At 33.6% G+C, this 21,822-nt stretch overlaps 1 protein-coding gene across 1 annotated transcript in view; it reads left to right on the top strand.

Annotated features, from left to right (window-relative positions):
- The window catches only part of LOC129233803 (glycerol-3-phosphate acyltransferase 3-like), a 119,492-nt gene that overhangs the window by 47,475 nt on the left and 50,195 nt on the right, over positions 1-21,822 (top strand). The window contains exons 7-8 of the mRNA XM_054867781.1: positions 5,791-5,865; positions 18,349-18,438. Of these exons, the coding sequence (XP_054723756.1) occupies positions 5,791-5,865; positions 18,349-18,438 (165 nt within the window). The remainder of the gene's footprint in view (positions 1-5,790; positions 5,866-18,348; positions 18,439-21,822) is intronic.

Here is a 21,822-nt window from a genome sequence, read left to right as displayed (position 1 = left end):
GTTGCTGGTCGTCACATTTGTATTTGTATTTCCAGATCAAGAGAGACCAACATATAATTCCCAATGAACAATACAATTTTCCCAAATGTAACCTTGCACTATGTATCGTATGGTTGTACGTTTGATGATAGTAATGGCATAAGAAATTTTGGTATTGCAATCGATTTAATTGGAAAAGAAAATATACGGAGACTAAGGGGATGCAAGGAATATGAGCCAAATGATCTGCTGCTGGTGCAGTAAGAACAATACTCGAAATCATATTATTCCGTAGTGAATTACATTGGGGTTGAATTCTATTGAAGAGATTAGACAAACTAAAACTGTGCAATAAAATTATTAGGATATCATCTTTAATTTTAGAAGCATGAAGAGAAGGCCAGAGGAGTATCCTATTAAAGAAATTCTCCCAATAGCCTGTTTTTTTCTTGTGACAAATACGGAGTCTTTCTGTAGGAGATATTTAAAATAGTTTAAATGTGAAACTGTTTATTTTTATACCTCTAATTAAATTCCCTGCAGTTCTGTAAAAAAACATCGCAGAAGCCTGTTGGTTAATTTTTAACAGTGTTGAATAAATTTTTTCCAGTCCTACTGGGTATGCCGATCAACATTAATTTAAGTTCCTGGTTTTCATGTACCAATCATATTTCAATAGAATGTTTTCGTTGATTCTCTGCGGCAGTGACAAACAAAAGTCCCCTGTTGAGTGTCTGCCTCATTCACAAATTTTGCCTTTAATATTTATATTGCTTGACCTCGGTTGGTTTCTTTGATTTTTATGGCGCAAGAGCCCTTGAAAACCACAATCAAAGTATTTCTGCTGATGCTCTCCTTGCACTATGTCGCCAAAGAGATCTTTTTCAAATGTTTGCCATAAAGCAGTATTGTTTAAAAGTTGACATAAAAGTTAAAATAGTTGTAAACAATTATCTGAGTTTAGGAGTTGAGTCAGAAAGTTACATGTAATACTAAGGTTATTTTCCGAGATATGTCGCCGTCTATAAGACCGAGTTCTATATATCCTGCTTGATAGGTAGTAGAGGTACGACATCGATGGCAAAACATCGATGTTTCAAAACATCGATGTTAGAAATTAAAACATTGATGTTTTTGATACAACCACCAAAAAACATAGATGTTTTAAAACATCTATCTTTTTATCAATGTATAACATACATTTTTGAATATACTACACTAATTTAAGCAATACAAAAGAATACGTATTCGAATATATTGAAAATACTGAACCTCAAATCATGAATATAAATTAATAAGAATAATTTTGCAACATCTTGGTATTATAGTACGGCAAAAATTGATAATAAGACAAGCACCAATTAATACAACTAGTTATAGTAATAAGGAAATATTTTCAAACTGAATGAAACTAAAAGTAAATTTACATCAAAAAAGAATTTAAGAAAAATGTATCATAGCACTTACCGCCAGTTGAGAAAAAGTTGTGCTAATTATTTTTAAAATACAAAATTAATTCTAACAATTATTTTTAAGAGCAAGAAATATCTGTTGTACTGTTAGTTAATAATTTAACACAAATAGTAAGTATTAGAAGGACGATTTGTTGGGGGAAGTCGATAAGTAACCCTGAATAATGGTGTTGACAGTTTGGAGAAAAAGAAGTTTGTTTACTTTGTCCCCCAGAAACGCATTTCGCTTTTCGCAGACTCCCACCAGTCAGAGAAACATCTCTTTCCGATGGAACAGAAATTGCCATCACTATCAAATATTTTAAAGCAACTTTTACCAACTCTCTCTTACCAGTTATAATTTTTCACCTTAGTAAGGTGTAGGATATCCCTTTATTTTAAGATCTGAAGCCTTGAAATAGACTGCAAGTTCTGGCACCAGACTACCGGTGTTAAGTTCTTCCAATAACTTTGACCTCTTCCCCACTCTCTAGTCAATCTTTTACTATCGTGTAGTGACACAGAAAATTGATTTTATAAAATGGGTGCAAAAAAAAGGTTTTTTTGGCAACTCTATAAGTAAACTTAATTATCTAGGGAGAAAATTGGAGCAAACTTTATGATAATTTTCAATTAAAATGCAAAAACATCAACATCGAAACCAAAACATCGATGGTCCAAAAACATCGAAGGAGAAACATTGATGTTTCCAAAACATCGACATCAATGTCGCACCCCTAAGAGGTAGGCAGGATGTTTATCTGTTAGTCGACTTTGTAAATGTGTAGAACCACAAAAATATTTTAAATGAACTGTTATTTGACCTAATTCAGATTAGCTATTAGAATGAATATTGTATATTCTACTAAGTGAGTCTTTCTCAAGCTTGGAATGCCTTATAAAATGTTGTACGCGTTTCCATCATTACATTGTTCGATATTGTTACGTATCCATTGTCGTACTCGTTTGCTTTTTTCATATGCACCCCCGCCCCCTCTTTTTCTTACAATTTCCTTCTGATGAGATATTTGTGATCTATATTAGTTTAGTATATCGTTTTTAAATGCTTAAATAGGGTCATCATGAAGAAGAGTTCCGCAAATATTTTTTATTTATTTTGTTCTCTTTGTCAAATTCTTTCCTATCCCCTGCTTTTTGTTCGTTGTTTTTTAAACTCTTAACTTTGAAAGTACAGTAATTGTGTGCAATTACTCTTCCTGTTAATAATTTTCTAAACTAAATGTACTTAATTGAATGCATGCAAAATTACAACTTTCAGAAACACGGATTATTATCATCTATCTACTCTACTTGTCTTCAAAAACTCATTTTCCCAAAGAGAATTGCAGGTATATTTTATTTAATTTTGAAACATTGTTTATGCTTCAGTAACAGAACGGCTTACATAAATGGTTTTTCCTAGGCCAAAAGAATGAGCCAAACCCAATCTTCTGCAGCTTCAAATACAGGAAAAAGTTTTGGTGGTTCTCCTGCTGGCATTGGGATATTTTTATCTTCCACATGTGCCCATCCCTCAGCCTTCAGTTTAAGGATAACCTTCAATCATTTTGTCATTTCGGATGCAGAGCGATTGGAATATGCTCTTACGTATATAAGAACAAAAGAGTACGAAACATAAACCGGTAGCGAAGAGAGCTTATTAGTTTTAAGAAATAGTATAAAGACATATATGCATAATTTATAGCGTATGTCACTCAATAAGATTGCACCTTTCACATAGTGAAGTAATTTTGCAGGTGCAGTGGTTCCTGAGATTACCTCTAACTTATAAACACACAAAAATCTGCTCTCTCTTTATAATATTAGTATAGATATGAGAAGTTAAGATGAGAAAATTGCTATAAGTCTTTCCTCTGAGCGTCTGGACATTCGGAAAATGTTTTTGGCTTGAAAGTCTGAGAGAACAGATTTTAGTAAATCTTTGATACAGAAGTTGTTTTATAGGAATTTTTGCTTCCAAGTTTGGAAGACTTCCCCTTCAGTGATGAAAAAGTCATTTTTGTTGTAGGTTGAAGTTTGCTTTGACAGTTTATATAATTTATGTGCTGCAGTACAAAAGCTTTTTTTTTTCAACCTTTGATTAGTTATGGAAGAAAGAAAGATTGATGCAAAAACATAATTTTATTGTCAAAAGTAAGGTACAATTAAGGCTACTTCTCTACATAATCACTTTGGCAATTGAGGCGTTTCTCATACAGGGTGGCGCAAAAGGTATAAGTATTTTGTAAAGGGGTAAAGGGATGTAGAACAAAAATAATTCAACTTACAGAAATCATGTTTACATTGTTTGATACAGTTGACAATCTAGTTTATTACATTATGTTTTAAAGATGACCTCAATAAGAGCTTTGCCTTCAATTCTCCAGTCGAACAGCACCATGCTGCAGACACTCGCTAGTGAGATAAATGTACTTTATTTACCAGTTTGTTGGCACCCTCAGCTTTGACCAAATGACATCTGCCTCCAGCTCAATCACTAATCCAGACTGATGAGTTCTAATAAGAATGAAACTGCAGTTTCTGGATGTGATAACTGGGCTGTCTTGTATATTGCATGTAGTTCTAACTTAGCCCTGGCTTAGGGGTGGTAACTTACTGCTAGTTCTAATCATTACAGGATTTTTCACACACTGCAAATTCATGTACCGTATATACTCGTGTATAAGTCGAGAAATTTTGTCCAAAAAATGAGATCAAAGGAAGGGGGGTCGACTTATACGCGGGTCAAATTTTCCGAAATTTTTTTTCCGATCAACGAGAGCTGGGAAGCTACGAGAAATGCCGATGTGCGGTTACAGGTAGTTGCTTATAAGTTGATCGTGTGAAAAAGTAAACTTATTCAAAAATAATAAATAAAAAACCTAAATAATACACATAAAGATAATTTTATTCCTCTTTATTAAGGATCAAATCAGCGATTAACGAATATCGTGAAACGTATGAAAATACTTATCGTCAACAGTCACGCCATTCAAATTTTTAACTGCTATACTTTTTGTTTTAAGAGTGGCAACATACTTGCTTAATCATATCTTTTCAAAGCACGTGCGCACTTCTGCCTCCTGGTTGTGATCATTGAGGTTGTGATGTCATTGACGATTCTGCAGCCGCCGATGTATATGATGACGGAAGCAGACTTTAGTGAACTTTTTTTTGCGTCCGACTCGGAATCCGAGTTCGAAGGCTTTTAGAAATGTTTTCCTACTTAATTCCTATTTTATTTGTAAATAAATGTGCTCATTATTTTGAAATTTCTTTGAAAATAATTCGCGATGTTTTTGGAAAGTATGGGGGTCGACTTATACGCGGGTTTTAGATTTTTTCTGGATTTTTTCTCTGAAGAAGGGGGGTCGACTTATACGCGAGATCGACCTATACGCGAGTATATACGGTAACCTTTGAGCACATACATACAATGTTTTTGTATTCAAGTTTAAAATTGTCCAATTCTAACCTCAATGGATACTATGTGCTATGAGCTAAAACAGAACAAATACAGTCTTCTTTGGCTTAATTGGCTCATTTTGTTTCCACGTCAGGCATATTGTTACCTGCAGAAATATAGCCATAAAATTGTTAAAAACATGACGGTAATACCCAACCTGGTCAAGCAAAATTACCATTAAAATTTACAAGTCACTTTTAAATCAAACATACAATTAAAAAAAACTTTTAAATTCTGTCTTTTTAAAACCTTTTTAAATTATAAGGTTTAACTTAACCATCTTAAGCCTTGGCTGTTTTCTCTCTCTTACCACTCTGTCCTATAATAGCTGGATATGTCAAACAATTCCCTAAAGTATTTCTTTTATTATTGTTATATGTGTGTCAGTTTGGTTGAAATTGCTCCAGGGGTATCATAATTGCCCTTGAAAAAGCATACATGCATTCCTATTTACAAAGATCAAAAGTTTCATCGCATTTTATCTGTTTTCATTAGATACATGTCCAAAATGCAAATTTTTCATTTGGTTTTAAAATGAAAACTAATAATGTATTCAGTAAGTTGCAGCCCTATAGCCAGGGCTAAGGCAGAAATACGTGAAATACACCGCCAGCCTTGCCTTCAAAATTCGAGTTGAACCGAACCATTGCTTCAGTCACTCGTCTGTCAGTGCTAATTCTGTATTAGCTACCAGTTTGTTTGGCACTCTTGGCTTCCTTAAGAGGTTTTCTGTCTCCAGCTCAGTCACTTTCCTATGCCGGGCTGATGAGTGCTAATAAGCACGAAACTGCAGTCCTCGGCTGGAAATGACTGAGCTGGCGGTGTATTTCATGTAATAATGTATTGTTAGAAATTTTTAAATGGATATTAACTTCTAACATATTTTCTATTTAGATGTCTCATAACATTTTTTGGTGTGTGTTGGCTTCTTTTGTGTACGTCCATTGTTGGTTGTTTACCAGAGGGCAGGTAAAATGATTTATTTTCCCTTTCTTAATAGTATATTCAAATGATAAGATTTTTCTGTTTTGTTTGCGATTATAATTTATGCTATTTAAATTGCTAAAAATTTCGTATCACAGATGAAAAGCAACGATTGAACGAATCTTGGTTGTATAATATATATACAGAGAGGGTCAAAAATCCGATCCACTTTGGGAGAAGTGGTTGTGCAGATTTTAGGATTTTGCAGTTTTCAGGCCATAAAGAAACTTTTTATACAGTATCTTGAAATTAAAAGAATCAAACAGCAATAAAAACTTCAAAATATTCATGAATTACTTCATAGGACAATTGAATAATTTATAATCATTAAAATATATATTATCGCCAATTCTTTTAGCTGCTACTTAAAAAACTTTCAAACCCAGCAGCAATAATTGTTCCTGTAGTAACCACCACTATAAAGAGACAAAACCAATAAACAATGTCAATTTGAAAGTACTTGGTATTTATTTTCAATACTTCAAGCATTTGTTTTCAATTGAAATGTTCAAAATCATCTTCATTTGGATTTTACATGCTGAATTCTTTGAATGTCTTGCTAATTTTTGTGTTTATTTGATGCCACATACATATCACACGAAATATTAGTGTTTTACTACAGTTCTACAGGGGTGCCCACCTTGGGGGGGGGGGGGGGGGGATCATGGTGTGACTGCACCATTGAAATTTTTAGGGAAGGGGTGCTTTTAGGGGTATTTTTCTCCTTTTTGAGGGGCTTTGCAAAATTTGAGGGGGTGGCACCCCTGTCTAGAGTAAACTTTTAGTATCTAAGGTAAACACACTAGTAGTGGCCAGTGCTTCAATAATGGCCACTTCAAGTTTTATATTTGAAAAAATAGGATTCCAGGTCTTCCAATGAATTCAAAAGTACATCAAGCATGCAGGAAGTATTTATTACCTCTTGCATGTTTGAATCCATTGGAAAACATGGAATCATATTTTTATCAAATATAAACCTTTACGTGTCCACCCCTGTGGCAGAATTTTATTTTACTTTCTGCGACAAATTTTCTGGACCTAATTTCTTTCTGCTAGAATGCTCCGTGAAGTGAAAAATGAACTAATGGACAAACTTAAGTGCAGTTCATTTCAAAAGTGAAAAATTTATTTATTAACGAATTTTGGGAACTGATGTGATATGCCCCACCCTTGGCGACTTTTTCCTGTTGGCGCCAAGAAAGCGTCGCCAAGAAAACGATGTATGACGACATATGTCATACATCGTTCTTAGCGATGCTTTTTTAGCGCCAACAGGAAAAAATCAGATAAAAAAACATGATCAAAGCCCTTCAAAACACAATATATATAAAAACATCAACAAAAAACATCACGAATATACGCTTCAAAAATACCAGAAACTGGAAAGTTTTTGTTAACAAAGAACAATTACTAGAAAGTATGTAAAATGCTTAAATTGACAAATTACTATAACAGTTCACCAATGAAATATGTACCAATAGAAATAAAAGCTATTTTCCAACATGCATTTCATCAAACAAAAACTTTTCTCATACTATGCTAAAAAAGAGCAAAGCGATTCAAATTGTGATGTTTAAAGCGGAAAACATCCCCAAAATCAATAACTATTTCAGCCCAAAAAGCGCTTAGTGACTCAAATGTATGATGTATGAAAAGTAAAAATGTCTCAACAGAACCATCCTTAACATAAACAATACAAAAATACCATATTTTTATTTGCTATCCAGACATGCTTTCAAAATACCTATTATATTTTACATAAAATAACACCTTTATATTTTTATAAAATGCTGTCAACTTATTTTCAGAAATTCAGTACCTAAAGGAGGCACGTTCATAGAATGTCTAAATAATTCGTAGCATCGATAAGAATTAAGTTTTAGAACAAAATAACCGTACTATTTTTGTAAAATTAATTTACATACAGTAAAAATAAAGTTAAAAACTACAAGAATCCCTCAAGGATTTGTAAAAACAAAGAATTTCAAAAGTGAGAGTTTTTTTTTTTTTTTTTTTTTTGAATTCTAAAATAAAGAACTTACCATTTTATGGTATAAATCCTCACACTCAGTCTAAAACAATACATTATATGACAATGGCACATTATAGACACACACCACATTGGAGTTAACTTTTAATTAACGTTCAAGTTTGAAGAAACTGACATTTTCTAATGTTTTTACTTCAAAACACAACTACTGAATTTAAACTAACACAAAATAAGCTTTCCTGTAAGGTATATTGCACGAAACAACACCTATCTCTCCTGCGTAAAACCGAGTAAACAACCCAAGTGAACAAGTTTGAACAAGATTGCCTTCGGGTTGCGAAACACGGGTTAATTTTGCCAGGGATGCCATGCATAAAAAGTTATCGCCTCATTGGCGCGAAAAAGATTTCAATTTTGTGCAAAAAATCGGATGTCGCCAAATGGGGGGGGGGGGTATATCACATCTGTACCGAATTTTGCACAACTTCTTGTTTAGGTAAATTCATTTATACAAAAACGAAAAGCATTAAAGCTCAGTATCAGGGCTTCCAACAGTTTCAGTTTTCGCTAGGGGAAAAAAAAGTGACTTTGAGTTAAATCTATATGGTAAATATTAACACCATGGTAACAGCAATTGGTAAGTGGAGAAAAAACCAAATCTAACCAAAAGCAATGTAAATTATTATGCTAATTTATGTAATGCTAGTGTAAATTATTATGTTATAGCAGGGGGTGATTGCTTAAACAGAGATGCCACTCTCATTTATAAGTTTTCAGTCTTAATCCCTTTGCACTTACTTATCTGTAGTTCTTAATACCAGAAAAATACAGATGCAACATCTATTCAATGCTCAAAGAAATAAGATCCGAAGAAAAAAATTTTTTAATTAAATTATTCATAACAGTTTGGTGGGCTCCCTCTCCCCCCCCCCCCCTCCCACAAAAAAAAAAAAACTAAAACATGCATGTGATTGGAAAAAATGACTAAGGATCACCCCTCCTCCTCCCATAAAAAAATAATTAAAATATACATTTTACACAATTAAAACAAAGTATCCCCCTCCCCTTAAAAGGGAAATAAATGTAATTAAAATATGCTTTACAGTTTGGCAAAAAAAAAAAAAAAAAAACTGCATTTGAATTGGAGAAAAAAATGAATAAATAAAGGGCACCCTCCCATAAAAAAAAAGAAATAATGTATGCAATACACAAGATTATAAACAAAGTATCCCTCTCCCCCCAAAAGGAAAATAAATTTAATTAAAAACACATTTTAGTCAGCACAAATTGAAAATTCAACCCCCCCCCCCAAGAAGAAAATAGGATTTTATTAAAATTTAAAGCAAAAAAGAAATGCCATCCCGGGATTGCCCCCCCCCCTAAGGGCAAGGCGCACCCCCTTCAATATCGCAGAGACCCCCCTCAATGAAAAAAATACCCCTCAAAACAACTCCCCCACCCTCCTTACAAATTTTAATGTCTCAGTCTGCACCATATGATTTCCCCCCCCCCCCCCAGCTGGGCATCCCTGCCCTCTCCCTCATGTGAAAAAAAGAATTTAAATCAAGTACTGGAGCAAACAAAAGTTCTAATTCCATACAAAGAAAAAAGAATTTAATTAGAATATGCATTTAGAAAAAAAAATCTATAACTCTTCCAAAGAGAGAAAGAAGTTTTTCATTCATGTAATTACCCCTATCTGAATAACGATTGGTCAGCCCAAAATACCATGCAATTTATCAAGTATTCCATCTGTTTTCTGTTGCTGCAACACCCACCCACCCACCGCAAATAAACAATTTTTTAAAGGCTTAATGCTTAAATTAATTTTTCAACAGAGGTGAAAAAAGCAAGTTGGCACAAGTCTTTCACACAAACAAACACAAACATGTGCGTTGCCAACCACTCTTCTTTGATAAACACATGGTTGCTTTAAAATCGCTCCAGTGGCGAGAAGTTCTGGTTAGAACTGGTTTCTATCCATGCTATACCTCCTGATTTCCGATAATGCAGACTACAACAGTCAACGTTGATCGCTCAATTTGGCGCTCGCCAAAGTTTTTTTTTTTTTTTTTGTAAACTGTGGCGATTATTTTATTTTCCACAGAAAATCAGGCCTTTTCCTCAATTCATAGTCGAGTTATATTTTTTACCGTGAAACAGCTATCCTTTGGTATTGTTCTGCAGAATGATTTTATTGCTGACCTTTTTCCCCCCCATCCCTTTTTTCCCTCCTTAGTGCAAAATCTTTCTGCACAAACTCTCTCTCATTCTGCGACAATGTCGCCGTGTCGCCAGCTTTCTGCCACAGGGGTGTCCACTACTGAAGCACTTTGATGCACAGCCACTAATGGTATGTTTACCTTACTTTCGGTTTACTATAGGTGCATGCAGTGGCCCAAGCAGCTGTAATTTCCAACTGTCTTCATATTATTACTTATGTTTTATAATATTTGTTTGTAATATATCTGTGTGTTCTGAGTAAGGCATGTTAATTCTAGTAACTGTCATGTTGAATAGAACATTTTTATGCAGCAACAACAAATATGTAATCAGGGTTCGTACGCCCTTGAAAAACCTTGAAAAGTGCTTGAAAAAAAAAAGTTCATTTTCAAGTGCTTGAAAACCTTGAAAAAGTTTTAAAACCTTGAAAAAGTTTCTTAGTGCTTAAATTCTCTCAAAAATCAACGAATTGTGCTTAGAAGTTTTAAAAAAGTATTTCACCACTGCAATTTTCTGAACATGTGTTCAGTATGCAACATCGCGAAAAATTGCTTCCGTGTTTGGGATTTCAATCCTTTTGCATCTTGTAAGTATTTTGATGTTTTTTACAACCGAAAGATATTTTGACATATGGTACCTTATATTAGTTTATTTTTTGTTTAATTTCATTAATTAACAAAGAAATTAATTTGGAAACCATGACAACATTGAACTTACTCGGGTTTCGCGGAAAATTGCTTTTGTGTTTGAAATTTCAATCTTTTTGCATCCTGCAAATATTTAAATATTTTGGCTAATCAAATGTTAGTTTCGCATATGCTACCTTAGATTAGTACATTTTTTGTTTAATTTTAATAAAAAACAAATAAATTTATTTCATGGGAAACATGCCACGTCGAACAAACTCAGACTTTGCGAAAAATTGCTTCTCGTGTTTGAAATTTCAATCTTTTTGCATCTTGCAAATATTTAAATATATTCACTAATCGGATGTTATTTTCATATTTGCTACCATAGATTAGCATATTTTATGTTTAATTTCGGTAAAATATAAGTTTATTTTATGGGAAACATGACAACATTAAACTTAATTCGCGAAAATTTGCTTCCCTTGTTTGAGATTTCAATCCTTTTGCATTTTGTAAATATTTTATATTTTTGGCAATTAGTAGTTATTTTGACACTGCTACATCAGATTAGCTTATTTTATTTTAATAACTAAAGAGTTAAAGAATTTATTACCTTGGTCTTGTTTAATTATTTGCTTATTTATTTTTACAATTTTGAATGATTATCTTTACCTAATTTTTGGTCATAACAGATTTTTTAAAAAAAAAAATTTAATTTTCAGCAGTTGAGCACCTAACAAATTAACTTAAAGTTTGTATTTTAAATATAAAGTTGATTTATACAATTTTATTTATAAGTACATCATTTTTTTATGTCTGCTAAAATAAATAAGGTGTATAACTGGGGTGGTTGTGTTATGATTATTCACTTCAAATCCAGTAGTTTTCGTTTTTATGCTTTTACCTCCCTATATCTCCAATTCCTCCCCTTTTTCCTCAAATGTTCAAAATTACTACTTTATTAAGGTTGTGGGTACTTGGAGCTTATTGAAAGAGGCTTTAATCAGCAAAGGGGTAGATAGCTTAAGGAGGGTCATTCATCTTCATTTGGGTCAAATAAATTGACCAGTACCAGCCTAGCTAGGCCCAGTACCTGTTGCTGGTTATCAACAGGCACTGGACATTGTATTTCTATGCAGAATATTTTGACTTAATAAACTATTTTATGAATTGTATGCATAGCAAAAGTTATTGTTGTACATATGTATATTCAAGTAATAGGGGTCTTAGTTTTAAAAATTATTCCCCCCCCCCCCTCGCCCCATTTTGCTCTTTGAAACTTTCAGGTAATTTTTTATGAACTCACAAATCACAATTACACCTGAATATTATTGCCTTTCTAAATTTAAATTCTAATTTCACCAATAACCCATTTTTTCCCAAAATAAAACTACTTTTGTCATAATATATGTCGACTTCTTGTGAACCTTTTCAATTTCGAAATATGGCTCTATAAATCTGAACTTGCACATTTATTGTTTATTGCAAGTTAATCAATGAAAGCTGAATAGGATCAAGTTTGCATTCAGAGTATTTATCACTGCTTAAGCTGCTTTTGTATATTTTGAGGTGTAGAGACTGGACTGTGGACTTTCATAAACTTTTCTTACTTCCTAATTTTTAAATTTACTCGCGGACAGTTGAAATGCCTTATTGGCTGAACAGCTAATAAATACATACGAATAATTGATTTGCATACTTATAAATGATTTGCAAACCTAATATTTTTAGAACTTAATAATGCAAACTGAAATAACTTTCTGGGTAGTGTTTTTGTCCTAACCGCCCTTATATTGTTATAAACCACTGTATAGATATTGGAAATAAATGTTGAAACCGGAGGGGGGGGGGAGTGACTTCAAAAACCCCTCTCTGGCATTGCCATTGAACTTGGGTATTTTAGTTTCTTCCCATAAAAGTTAAAAGCACTTATGAGAGGTTTTTTTTTAAGTATTAATTTGCTGATTCTAGAAAATATACAACCCTCTGACTGCTGCAACCTTTGAAAAACCTCAAAATCAAACCTCTTGGTATCTGCTTCTCTTTATGACCAAACTTTTCAAACATTTTCAGAAAAACTTTCAACGCAGTAGATCTTTCATCAAAGCGTCTCTCGTTGTAGAAAAATCAATTTTGTTTTCCTATACTTTTTTGTATTATCGCCTTATTTCTATGTGTTTGTAGTAAATGAAATCTGCATACAATATTTTTAGTACAAATTTATGATATTGCCTTGAAAACAAAATTTTTTACCTTGAAAAGTACTTGAAAAGTGCTTGAATTTTTTTCTGCCCAAAGGGTATGAACCCTGGTAATACAAAAAGCTTTGATTACACAAATTCATTAGAAATGCATATTAGCAACACGTTATGAAAACAAATTATGACTAAAACTAGTCTCAAAAATATGCAGCATTTTAAAGTGCAGTGAAACTTCTATGACCGACCACTTCTATATAGCGACCCACCTCCATTAACGACCACTTTTCTGAGGCACCGAATTTCCCCCGTATATGACTAATGTTAAAATACCTCTGGGAAAGACCATTGAAACTTCTCACAACGACCGGCAAATCGTAAACCTCAGCATTTAAAAATACTGGAATTTTTGTTAGAGAAAACTCAAAAAGAGAGAGACAACAGAAGAAAAGCAATAGAAAATAAAGTTCATATGGACACAGAACAGTTTTCTCATTTTAACAAAGGTGGAAAAAAACCAGAATAAGGGATTAAAATCTATTCTCCAGTGGGTCCAAATGTGTTCCTTTCTTGCTCTCTCTGCTTGGAACCTCGTTAAAGTCATAAAAAGGGGGACGTTGTTTTTCGAACCCTAGGGAAGCTAAGGTGGCACATGGAAATCTCAAGGCAAGTCAAGTGTGCACCTTTCATTGAAGAGGGTTGATAAGAATAGAACTTCGTTAAAAGGTTGTTTCTTGGAATTTTTTGGTTGCTTACGGGAGAGGGAGGTTGGAAAAAAGCATTTCTACTTCATCAGAGGGGACAAAATTTATTTTTAGTGCCTTTGAAAACTCAAGAGTTGGTTTCAGTGAATTTGCATTCTGCTTTTCATCTCCATACCATACATCACAGTCAGAATTTCAAAAAACCAAGCAATCTCACGCTCGAGAAACGTGCGGTAGTCGTGAACTTACATAAGAAAAGAAAATTAGAAAGGAAATTTGCAGTAAAAAAAAAGCTGTCAGCAAAACAAACTCTAACAAAAATAGATCTTATCTTGACCTAATAATAAGGACACATCATTAATTTATTTTTGCAGCGGAAAACTAAACTAGAAACTAATGTTGTTTTAGGAAAAACAAAGAATCTGAAGCAGGCGAATTTTAAAGCCATTAGTTTTTAATAGAAAAATCAAGTAAAAAGTATATTTTACATTTAAAATTAAAAAAAAGTTTTTTTATTTAATTACAATTTTAATGAAAATGTTCTTGGTTAATATATTGCAAGAAGGTAAATAACAACTATGGTGCTATATTTGCATGTCCGAAAATGACCTCTAAGAGCGACCAACCTTCATTAACGACCACTTTTTTCAGGAACGGAGAGTGATCGCTCCAGAGAAGTTTCACTGTACTACCATCAAGTTTAGAGCTTTTAAAAGCAAATACTGCATTTAAGTTAACAGTTCATTTATAAATGAATTCCATTTATTGTTCATTAGCAACAAAATATTCCATTACAGAATCAAAAAACATGTTGGGTGAGTTGTTTTTAAAAGCACAGATGTATTTCTACTAATAATACTCATAGTTTAAAGCATAAGTAATCAGCAGAAGGGAAAGGAGTCTATGTGGCGCTGACTCTGACATTGAAATTTTTATTGGCCTGATGCTTTAAGAGCCTTTATTCTCATTCGGAAAGTGCTTCTGCACCACCATTTATGAGGGTGGGAAACCCTTCTAAAGTATTTAGTATTTGCATATTAAGATCAAGGATCAGCATTCTGTGATAGAAAACAGCTATAGACTGTCTTGGAATAATAAATACTCCATCAACCAAAAGTCATCGCATATTACCATCGTAAAGACAAAAACATTCGTCATCAAAATGACAAAAGCAAGCTGAAGCACGGTTAAAAAAGACCAAATTTTTTTTTTTTAAGTTATGAAGAATTTAAATTAAATCTCAGTTCAAAAAACTTCATCTTTTGTCAAAAGATTGTTTAAAATTATTCAAAATCCAAAAAAAGCAAAAAAAAAAAAGTTGAGAAGACAGACAATTTTTAACAAGCCTGCTGATTTCAAAAAATGCCAAATTTCTCGGAGTTTGCTCAAAAAGGCCAGTTTGGCAACCCGCTTCCCCAGACGGGAAACTGCTCGCTTGGTTTCAAGTCTGAATAAGTGCCTTTTATAAATCGGTAAGCCATTCTAATAATAATTATCCATTTATGTGAAATCAATATAAATAAAACAAAATTGATAATAGATAATCAAAGAGCTTACCTTCATTTGTTCATCTGTTGTTCACATTGAGCCTTCTCTCTATAATTATTTTATATTTATTTTAATTGTGTAATGTTGTCATTGTTACATGCTTTATGTAGTCACTGCTCAATAATTTAACTAATAAAGAAATTAAATACATTTATTAGCTAACGTTACATCACACACCTACATACTACGGTTGTTCGAGAGAGACTGACTGTTTTACAATATGGATGCGAACGCGGAACAAAAATGAATAAGTTTTGGTTTGGATTTGAAAGTTCGTGTTTCAGTTTACTGTTTTGGTTTGCATTTAGCAAGGTTCCTCTTCAGTTCACTTCAGAGATCACTATTGGAACGTCATTTCTAATATGCCAACAGCAGTCTTTTATTGTTGCATGGTAGCGATGGCGTCATGATGTCATGGCAACACCCCTTCATTTCTTGCTGTGCATGGGCTGCAGTGTGGATTTTACTTAACTTACCTGGGGATACGTTTTCCCGGGAAATTGTTATTTGAGTGACTAATAAATGTTTTCTTTGACTTATTTTCAGTGAAAGTCAAGATTCCAAAAAACTTATAATTCATACTTCCTGTCCATTATGAGCATACAAATGAGAAATACTTTTTTTTTTTTTGAAGTGCCCAAGCTCTGCTTGGTTTGCTTGGGCAGACGGCATGTCACTGGTTTGCTATATTTCTTATTATTTCTTCAGTAGAACACAGTATAAAGTATATTGAGCAAAATTGTTCATGCCTGTGTAGCATTTGTGAAACAGGTTTGTTTCAGTTCAGTGAGATAGTACACTTTAAATGGCCTCTGAAAGAAGTGACTGTAAAAGGATTAATTTATGATCTTGAAGATGAGGGGGGGGGGGAGCTCATAATGCATTGGCTGCCCAAAATATTTCATGTTGAATAAGTGTCAAAAGTTTAAAAGGCCATTTAAAATTAGGAAATGTGTATTAAAGTTAAATATTATGAGTTTTATTCCTAGAAGCACAATTGAACAATTTATTCTTTCAGACGTTGATGATTATGGAATATCCGTGAATAGAAATTATGCCTCAAAAATTAGCAGTTTTTCGAAACACGGGCAGTAAAATAATTTTTGAGGATTGGAGACAGAAATGCATGCAGCAATTTCAATATTTTTATGTTGTGAAATAGAATTTTGGTAATAATAAAGATGACAAAAAATGTTGAATGAATTTTTCAGTTTAAAATAGTTCCTATCTAATGTGCATTATCTTTATTTTACACATCACAGAATGATTGGTTGCACTTTGAAAATGATATAGTAGTAGATAATGTGTAATTATGATAAGTCTGAGAGACCACAATAATAATGGTACTCTTTTTATTACTATTGTAGTTCTTGCTAATAGTTATAAACTTAAAAGACAAAATTCTTAAAATAATCCTCCCTAATAGCAGACACCTCCCAGTACCAAACAAAGCTTCGAGTCCCATGAGGATTCGCTGTACGGAAATAATACTGTATATATATATACATAAAAAATTCAGTCCTTCTGAGAAACCAATGTATTCAAACGTTGTCGCATTATAATTGTTCCGTTTCACATCTTACTGTTGTAAGATGTAAATCTTTGCAGTTATTTAGGTTGTTAGACTTTTACAGGGGACTCTCCGGTCACAAGTCTGACACCCTACCAATCAGGCCACCACAGCCCCTATCTTTTCATAACTGAAATAACTAAAATAGTACAGCTTTTCTCATTTTTCTCTCTGCTTTCAAATGAAGGTCCCTGTAAGAAACTTTTCCAATTTCGACAATACGAGATGAGTGGATCTTTAGATTAGCCTCATCAAAACCATACTACCTTTTTAGGATTTTTGGCAACTGCAAAGTGCAGTTAATGGTACTTCTCATAAGCGCCCATATGTAAAATTTTAAGGGTGAGGATCAGACTTTTCCCCATGGTTTTGCAGGATATATTCCCCATGGAAACCGATTTCAGTACAGATTAGTTATCAAAATTTGACATTTTTACTTCCTTTTACAAAAAAGTTTGTATTCGCAAAAACATTTTTACTCAAAAATCGACCTTAATTTCCATTTTAGTCACCCACCAATGAATATTGAGTTTTTTTTTTTTTTTTTTTGCGACTCGACCACACGTGGATAAGTGCCTAAGAACGTATAGAAATGCGAAATATCCATAATGACGATTCCCGAATTAATTACAGCAAATTTTCTCGTGACGTATGTATGTCGCATAACTCAAGAACGGTAGGTCCTAGAAAGTTGAAATCTGGTATGTAGACTCCTAGTGGGGTCTAGTTGTGCACCTCCTCTTTTGGTTGCATTCGGGTGTTTTTAAGGGGGTCTTTTGCCCCTTTTTGGGGGGAAATCATTGTTAATTTCGATGTAAACTCAAGTGGTGCTATAATTTGGTGGACACTGGGCGATATATATCTCCAGTTTTTTGGTCGCCAACTTGGCGACAAATTTGGTGATTTTTTTTTTAAAATTTGGTTTCTTTTGCCACTGTTGGTGATATTTAGAGAGTAAACTATTGAATCACATTAAAATTGCCAGTAATGGGGAAATGACATTAAATTGGAGTAAAAAGAAGTCATGTGATGCACACACCAGCTCGTTAATAACTTATTTATTAATGACGGGAGAAGAAATGTTTTTACATTTTTGCAAAGAAAAAGCTTAAAAAGCTAGAAAATTATAATATCTAGGGGAGGGTATGAGCCCCCACTTGCCCCCCCCCCCCCCCCCCCCCCATGGACGCCCATAGTACCTTTTTCTCAATGGTGTAAACCATTTTGCCAAAGCATTTGGAGTCGTCACTCCAATTTTATTGTAGCTTTGTAGTTCAATGCATACCTTCAAAAGCTTTACTGAGATGAGCTTGCAATTATGAAGATTTTTTTTATCGGTTAAATATTTCATGTGTTGTTAAAAATAATAACTTGTGGAATGCCATATTTGAAGTAAACAAAAAAGAAACATGTCAATGCTGAAACTGTCAACTAGATTAAATACTGTAACAGGTGTTTTTTAGGATTAAATCTAGCCAGTATTTATGTTACTTAATTTCTTCAGTTATTGTCATCCAACTTGATCATAAAAATGTTTGTAAAATATAAAGTAGCCTATCAAAAATTGAACTGTATTTAAACATTAACACAGATTTATCTCTTACAGATTTAAAAGATGGCTCTACTGGCATGTTAGTATATCATGTTTTAGAGTTTTTGCTTGTGCATGTTCTGCAATTGTTACTTATCACAATAAGTAAGTTCAAAAAATTTTTAAATCTCTTGTTTTTTTTGGGGGGGGGGGGGAATGATTGCTTTGGACATAATCTGGATTCTTATCAGATTTTTTTTCTAGCTGCGTCCCCCAAACCTTAGGCTCGTTCATGGGGGGGGGTGTCATTCTTTAGCATGACCCCCCCCTAAAATGGTAGTTTGTATCCGCCCCTGGTGGGTTCCATGTACAAATCTGCAGTTACGTAAAATCATTGCCAAGTTTGGCACAGAGGTCCTTTCATACTCAGGAGAGTTCGCATAGCGCAGAGAGAGGGGATTTCCTTATATGCAAATTTGCAGTTTACGTTGGATCTTTGTTAAATTTACCTCAAAAGTTCTTTGATGCTCATGAATTAATATGAGGAGGAGGAGGGGGACGGCAAAAAATCCGTCAAACGGAATGTTTGCTCCTATCAACGACGACTAAATTTTTGGAATTCAGGAAAAAATTCAAAGAGTAACTTTATTTTCAGTTATAATATTGCTCTTTTCTACACTTGGTGGGAAATTTTGCAGGTCCCTCTCTCTCTCCCCCCCCCCTTTTATTTAAGCCTTATTATTTGACCTAACTTTTATTTTCGAGGTGAACCGAGCAACGCAGCTGGTCTAAAATAAAAAAAATAGCATTGAAGAAAATGGGGGGGGGGGGAGAATTTTTAAACATTACATTACATTTGATTTACATTTGATTGTTTTTTATTTTTTCGTCTAGGAAACCTCAAAATTCTTAACGTTAAAAATCAAAATAGTATACATCTCTATTTTCCCTGCCATCGTCTTCTATTTCATCTGTAGAAAGTTAGTTTTTTATGGCATGGATTACTAATTGAATCTTTAATGTATACGTTTTTTTAACTTCTTTCCCTTTTACTTTACTTATTCTTTTTAACTTTAAATCTCTCAGTTACAGGAAAAGCCTCTAAACAAAACAAGAATTTTATTTGTTCACAGTCAAGAAAAAATGGCAACAGATCTTTATCCTCAATGATTTTATTCGTCCTAATTAAAACTGATCTCGCAGCAGATGATAAATTCTCTGCTTTAATATTGATGTTCCTTTACTATAAAAAAAAAAAAAAAATACTTACAACTTTTCTCCTGGTGATTTTACAGCATTGGTAGTTTTGAAATCCACAGGAAGTAAATCTACTTTGTTAGTATTTTTTGCGGGCTTTTAAATGAGACTCAATCAAGTGAATAATTATTTGTGGTAGAAGGAGCCATTTAATGCAATTTTCAGTTCCTAAAATTAAAGTTCATGCAGCTCAGTACTTTTTTGGCTTTTGAAACCCCCCTCACCCTACGATCCTTCTTGGGTGCCAAAGTACCTCCCTGCCAAATTGGGTCGAAACGTGTCGTAAACTGAATTTGTATTGGAAACATACATATATATTCATTGTTTTATTTGTATAGATACATTTGTTTATTTTTATTTATTTTTTTTCTCTGAATTTGGAAAAGAAGCCAAGTTACCTAGCTGCTTCCTAGTCTGAAAATGTTTTTAGAGGTGCCCATTATTGAATCATTATGCAGGGTATCCGAGAAAAAATTGTACCATTTTTTTATATTTCTAACAGCAGCAATTTTTGTCGGTTTTTCAAATGGGATGACTTAAAATAATGGCTGAAGTCATACTTAACTTTTAGTAAAGAATATTCGCTCTTCAGTGCTACAGGAAAACTGAGAACATGTGAGATAAACAAAAGTAGTTAAGAAAGGTGTTTCATTGAGATGTACCACTGAATTTCACAATTGTTTGCTAAATACGTTTAAGGAAGAAGGAACTTAAGAATTTTGATGAGAACCATTTCTGATGGGTACAATTGTCCACAGCATCACACAAGAGAGAAAAGTGAAATGCTCCTTTAATCTGTTCAGCAAGCAACTATTGACATCAATAACATTTCAAACTATGCCTAATGGAAAAGTTTTATTCTTAGATTTGTACTCACTCCAAATGAAGGTGATGCTGTCCAGAAAATTGAATTTTGTGAGTGGTACCATGCAAAATTTGCATTGGAGGATCAATTCTCATGCACTCATCAATGGTCTCTGGATTTAGCCCTGATAATTTTCTTTTGGGGGGGGGGGCATATTAAGCACAAAACTTGCTACAGCCGATGAGTTGAGAGCTGCCATTGAGAGAGAATGCTTATATACCAATAAAAGTGATTGGAAATGTTTTGGATTTCATTGCCCGGCATTTTCATCTGTTAGATAAAAATGGAACAATGTTTAAAAGCACAAAAAAGATAAAAAGTTTTTAAAAATGCAGACATGTTTTAGAGGCAATAGCCTCCTTCCTCAGTGCGAAATGAACAAATGGATGAATCAAGGTCATGGGAGAGTTTAAATGCGAAACCGGAAAAACATTGACCAATCAGATATCAGCGAGTGCTGAGGCAAGATATGACGTATTCGAACATGTAAAATTGAATAAGATTGGAGAAAAATGCGAAACAGCAAAAGACTCATTGCAAGGATTTTTTTATGAATGTAAAAGGATTCCAGAAAATCTAATTCACCTACTGTTGTAGGTCTGCAAATGATCTTGGCCTCCGAAAAGACAAAATTGTGCCCTGGTCCCAAAAATGTTTAGCAATTGAAGATTTGTTCAGTTCCTGTTTTTTAACGTGGTTTTCATGTTCTTTCAAACAAAATTTAAGTGATCGCCTTGTCTGTCCCACGTAACCAATATTACATTGACAAGGAATGTATTATATGCCCCACTGATCAAGTGGTTGGATTGGGTCCTTCAGTTTGGAAAAAGAAAGTTTATTTATGGGTCTGTAAATTACGCGAAAGTCAAATTTACTGAGAATTCTAGAAATACGAAAAGAAATGTGTGGATAAAACGGTAAAACCACAAAATTTGTCGAAAAAAAAACTACGTATGTTGGAGGTTTTATTCCGGGTTGAAAGTTTGCAAAAACCCCTGTCGATGACCTGAAGAGGATAACCCCTGTCCAGAGCCATGCCTTTCAAAAAATTGAGTTCATTATTAAGAAGGGTCTGATCAGAACATATGGAGACGTGAATTAGATTTTCTGGAATCCTTTTACATTCATAAAAACTTAAATAATCTTTGCAATGAGTCTTTTGCTGTTCCGCATTTTTCTCCAATCTTATTCAATTTTACATGTTCGAATACGTCATATCTTGCCTCAATCAAAGTTAGCCTAGAATTGCATTTTGAGACTTAGGTGCTGAACGATTTTCAAAGAAAGAAGTTGAACCTTCCCCAATCCAGTAAATCACCAAAAGATACCTTTAAAATTGATTGAAACTTAAAAAATATTTCATTAAGAAACCTCATTGCTTCTCTCTCCCCTCAGGGTTGCCCACAGGGGAGATAATGACGCAAGTT

Source organism: Uloborus diversus, chromosome 1 (genome assembly GCF_026930045.1).
Source record: "Uloborus diversus isolate 005 chromosome 1, Udiv.v.3.1, whole genome shotgun sequence".
Lineage (NCBI taxonomy): Eukaryota > Metazoa > Arthropoda > Arachnida > Araneae > Uloboridae > Uloborus > Uloborus diversus.
This window is presented reverse-complemented; position numbering and strand designations above follow the sequence as displayed.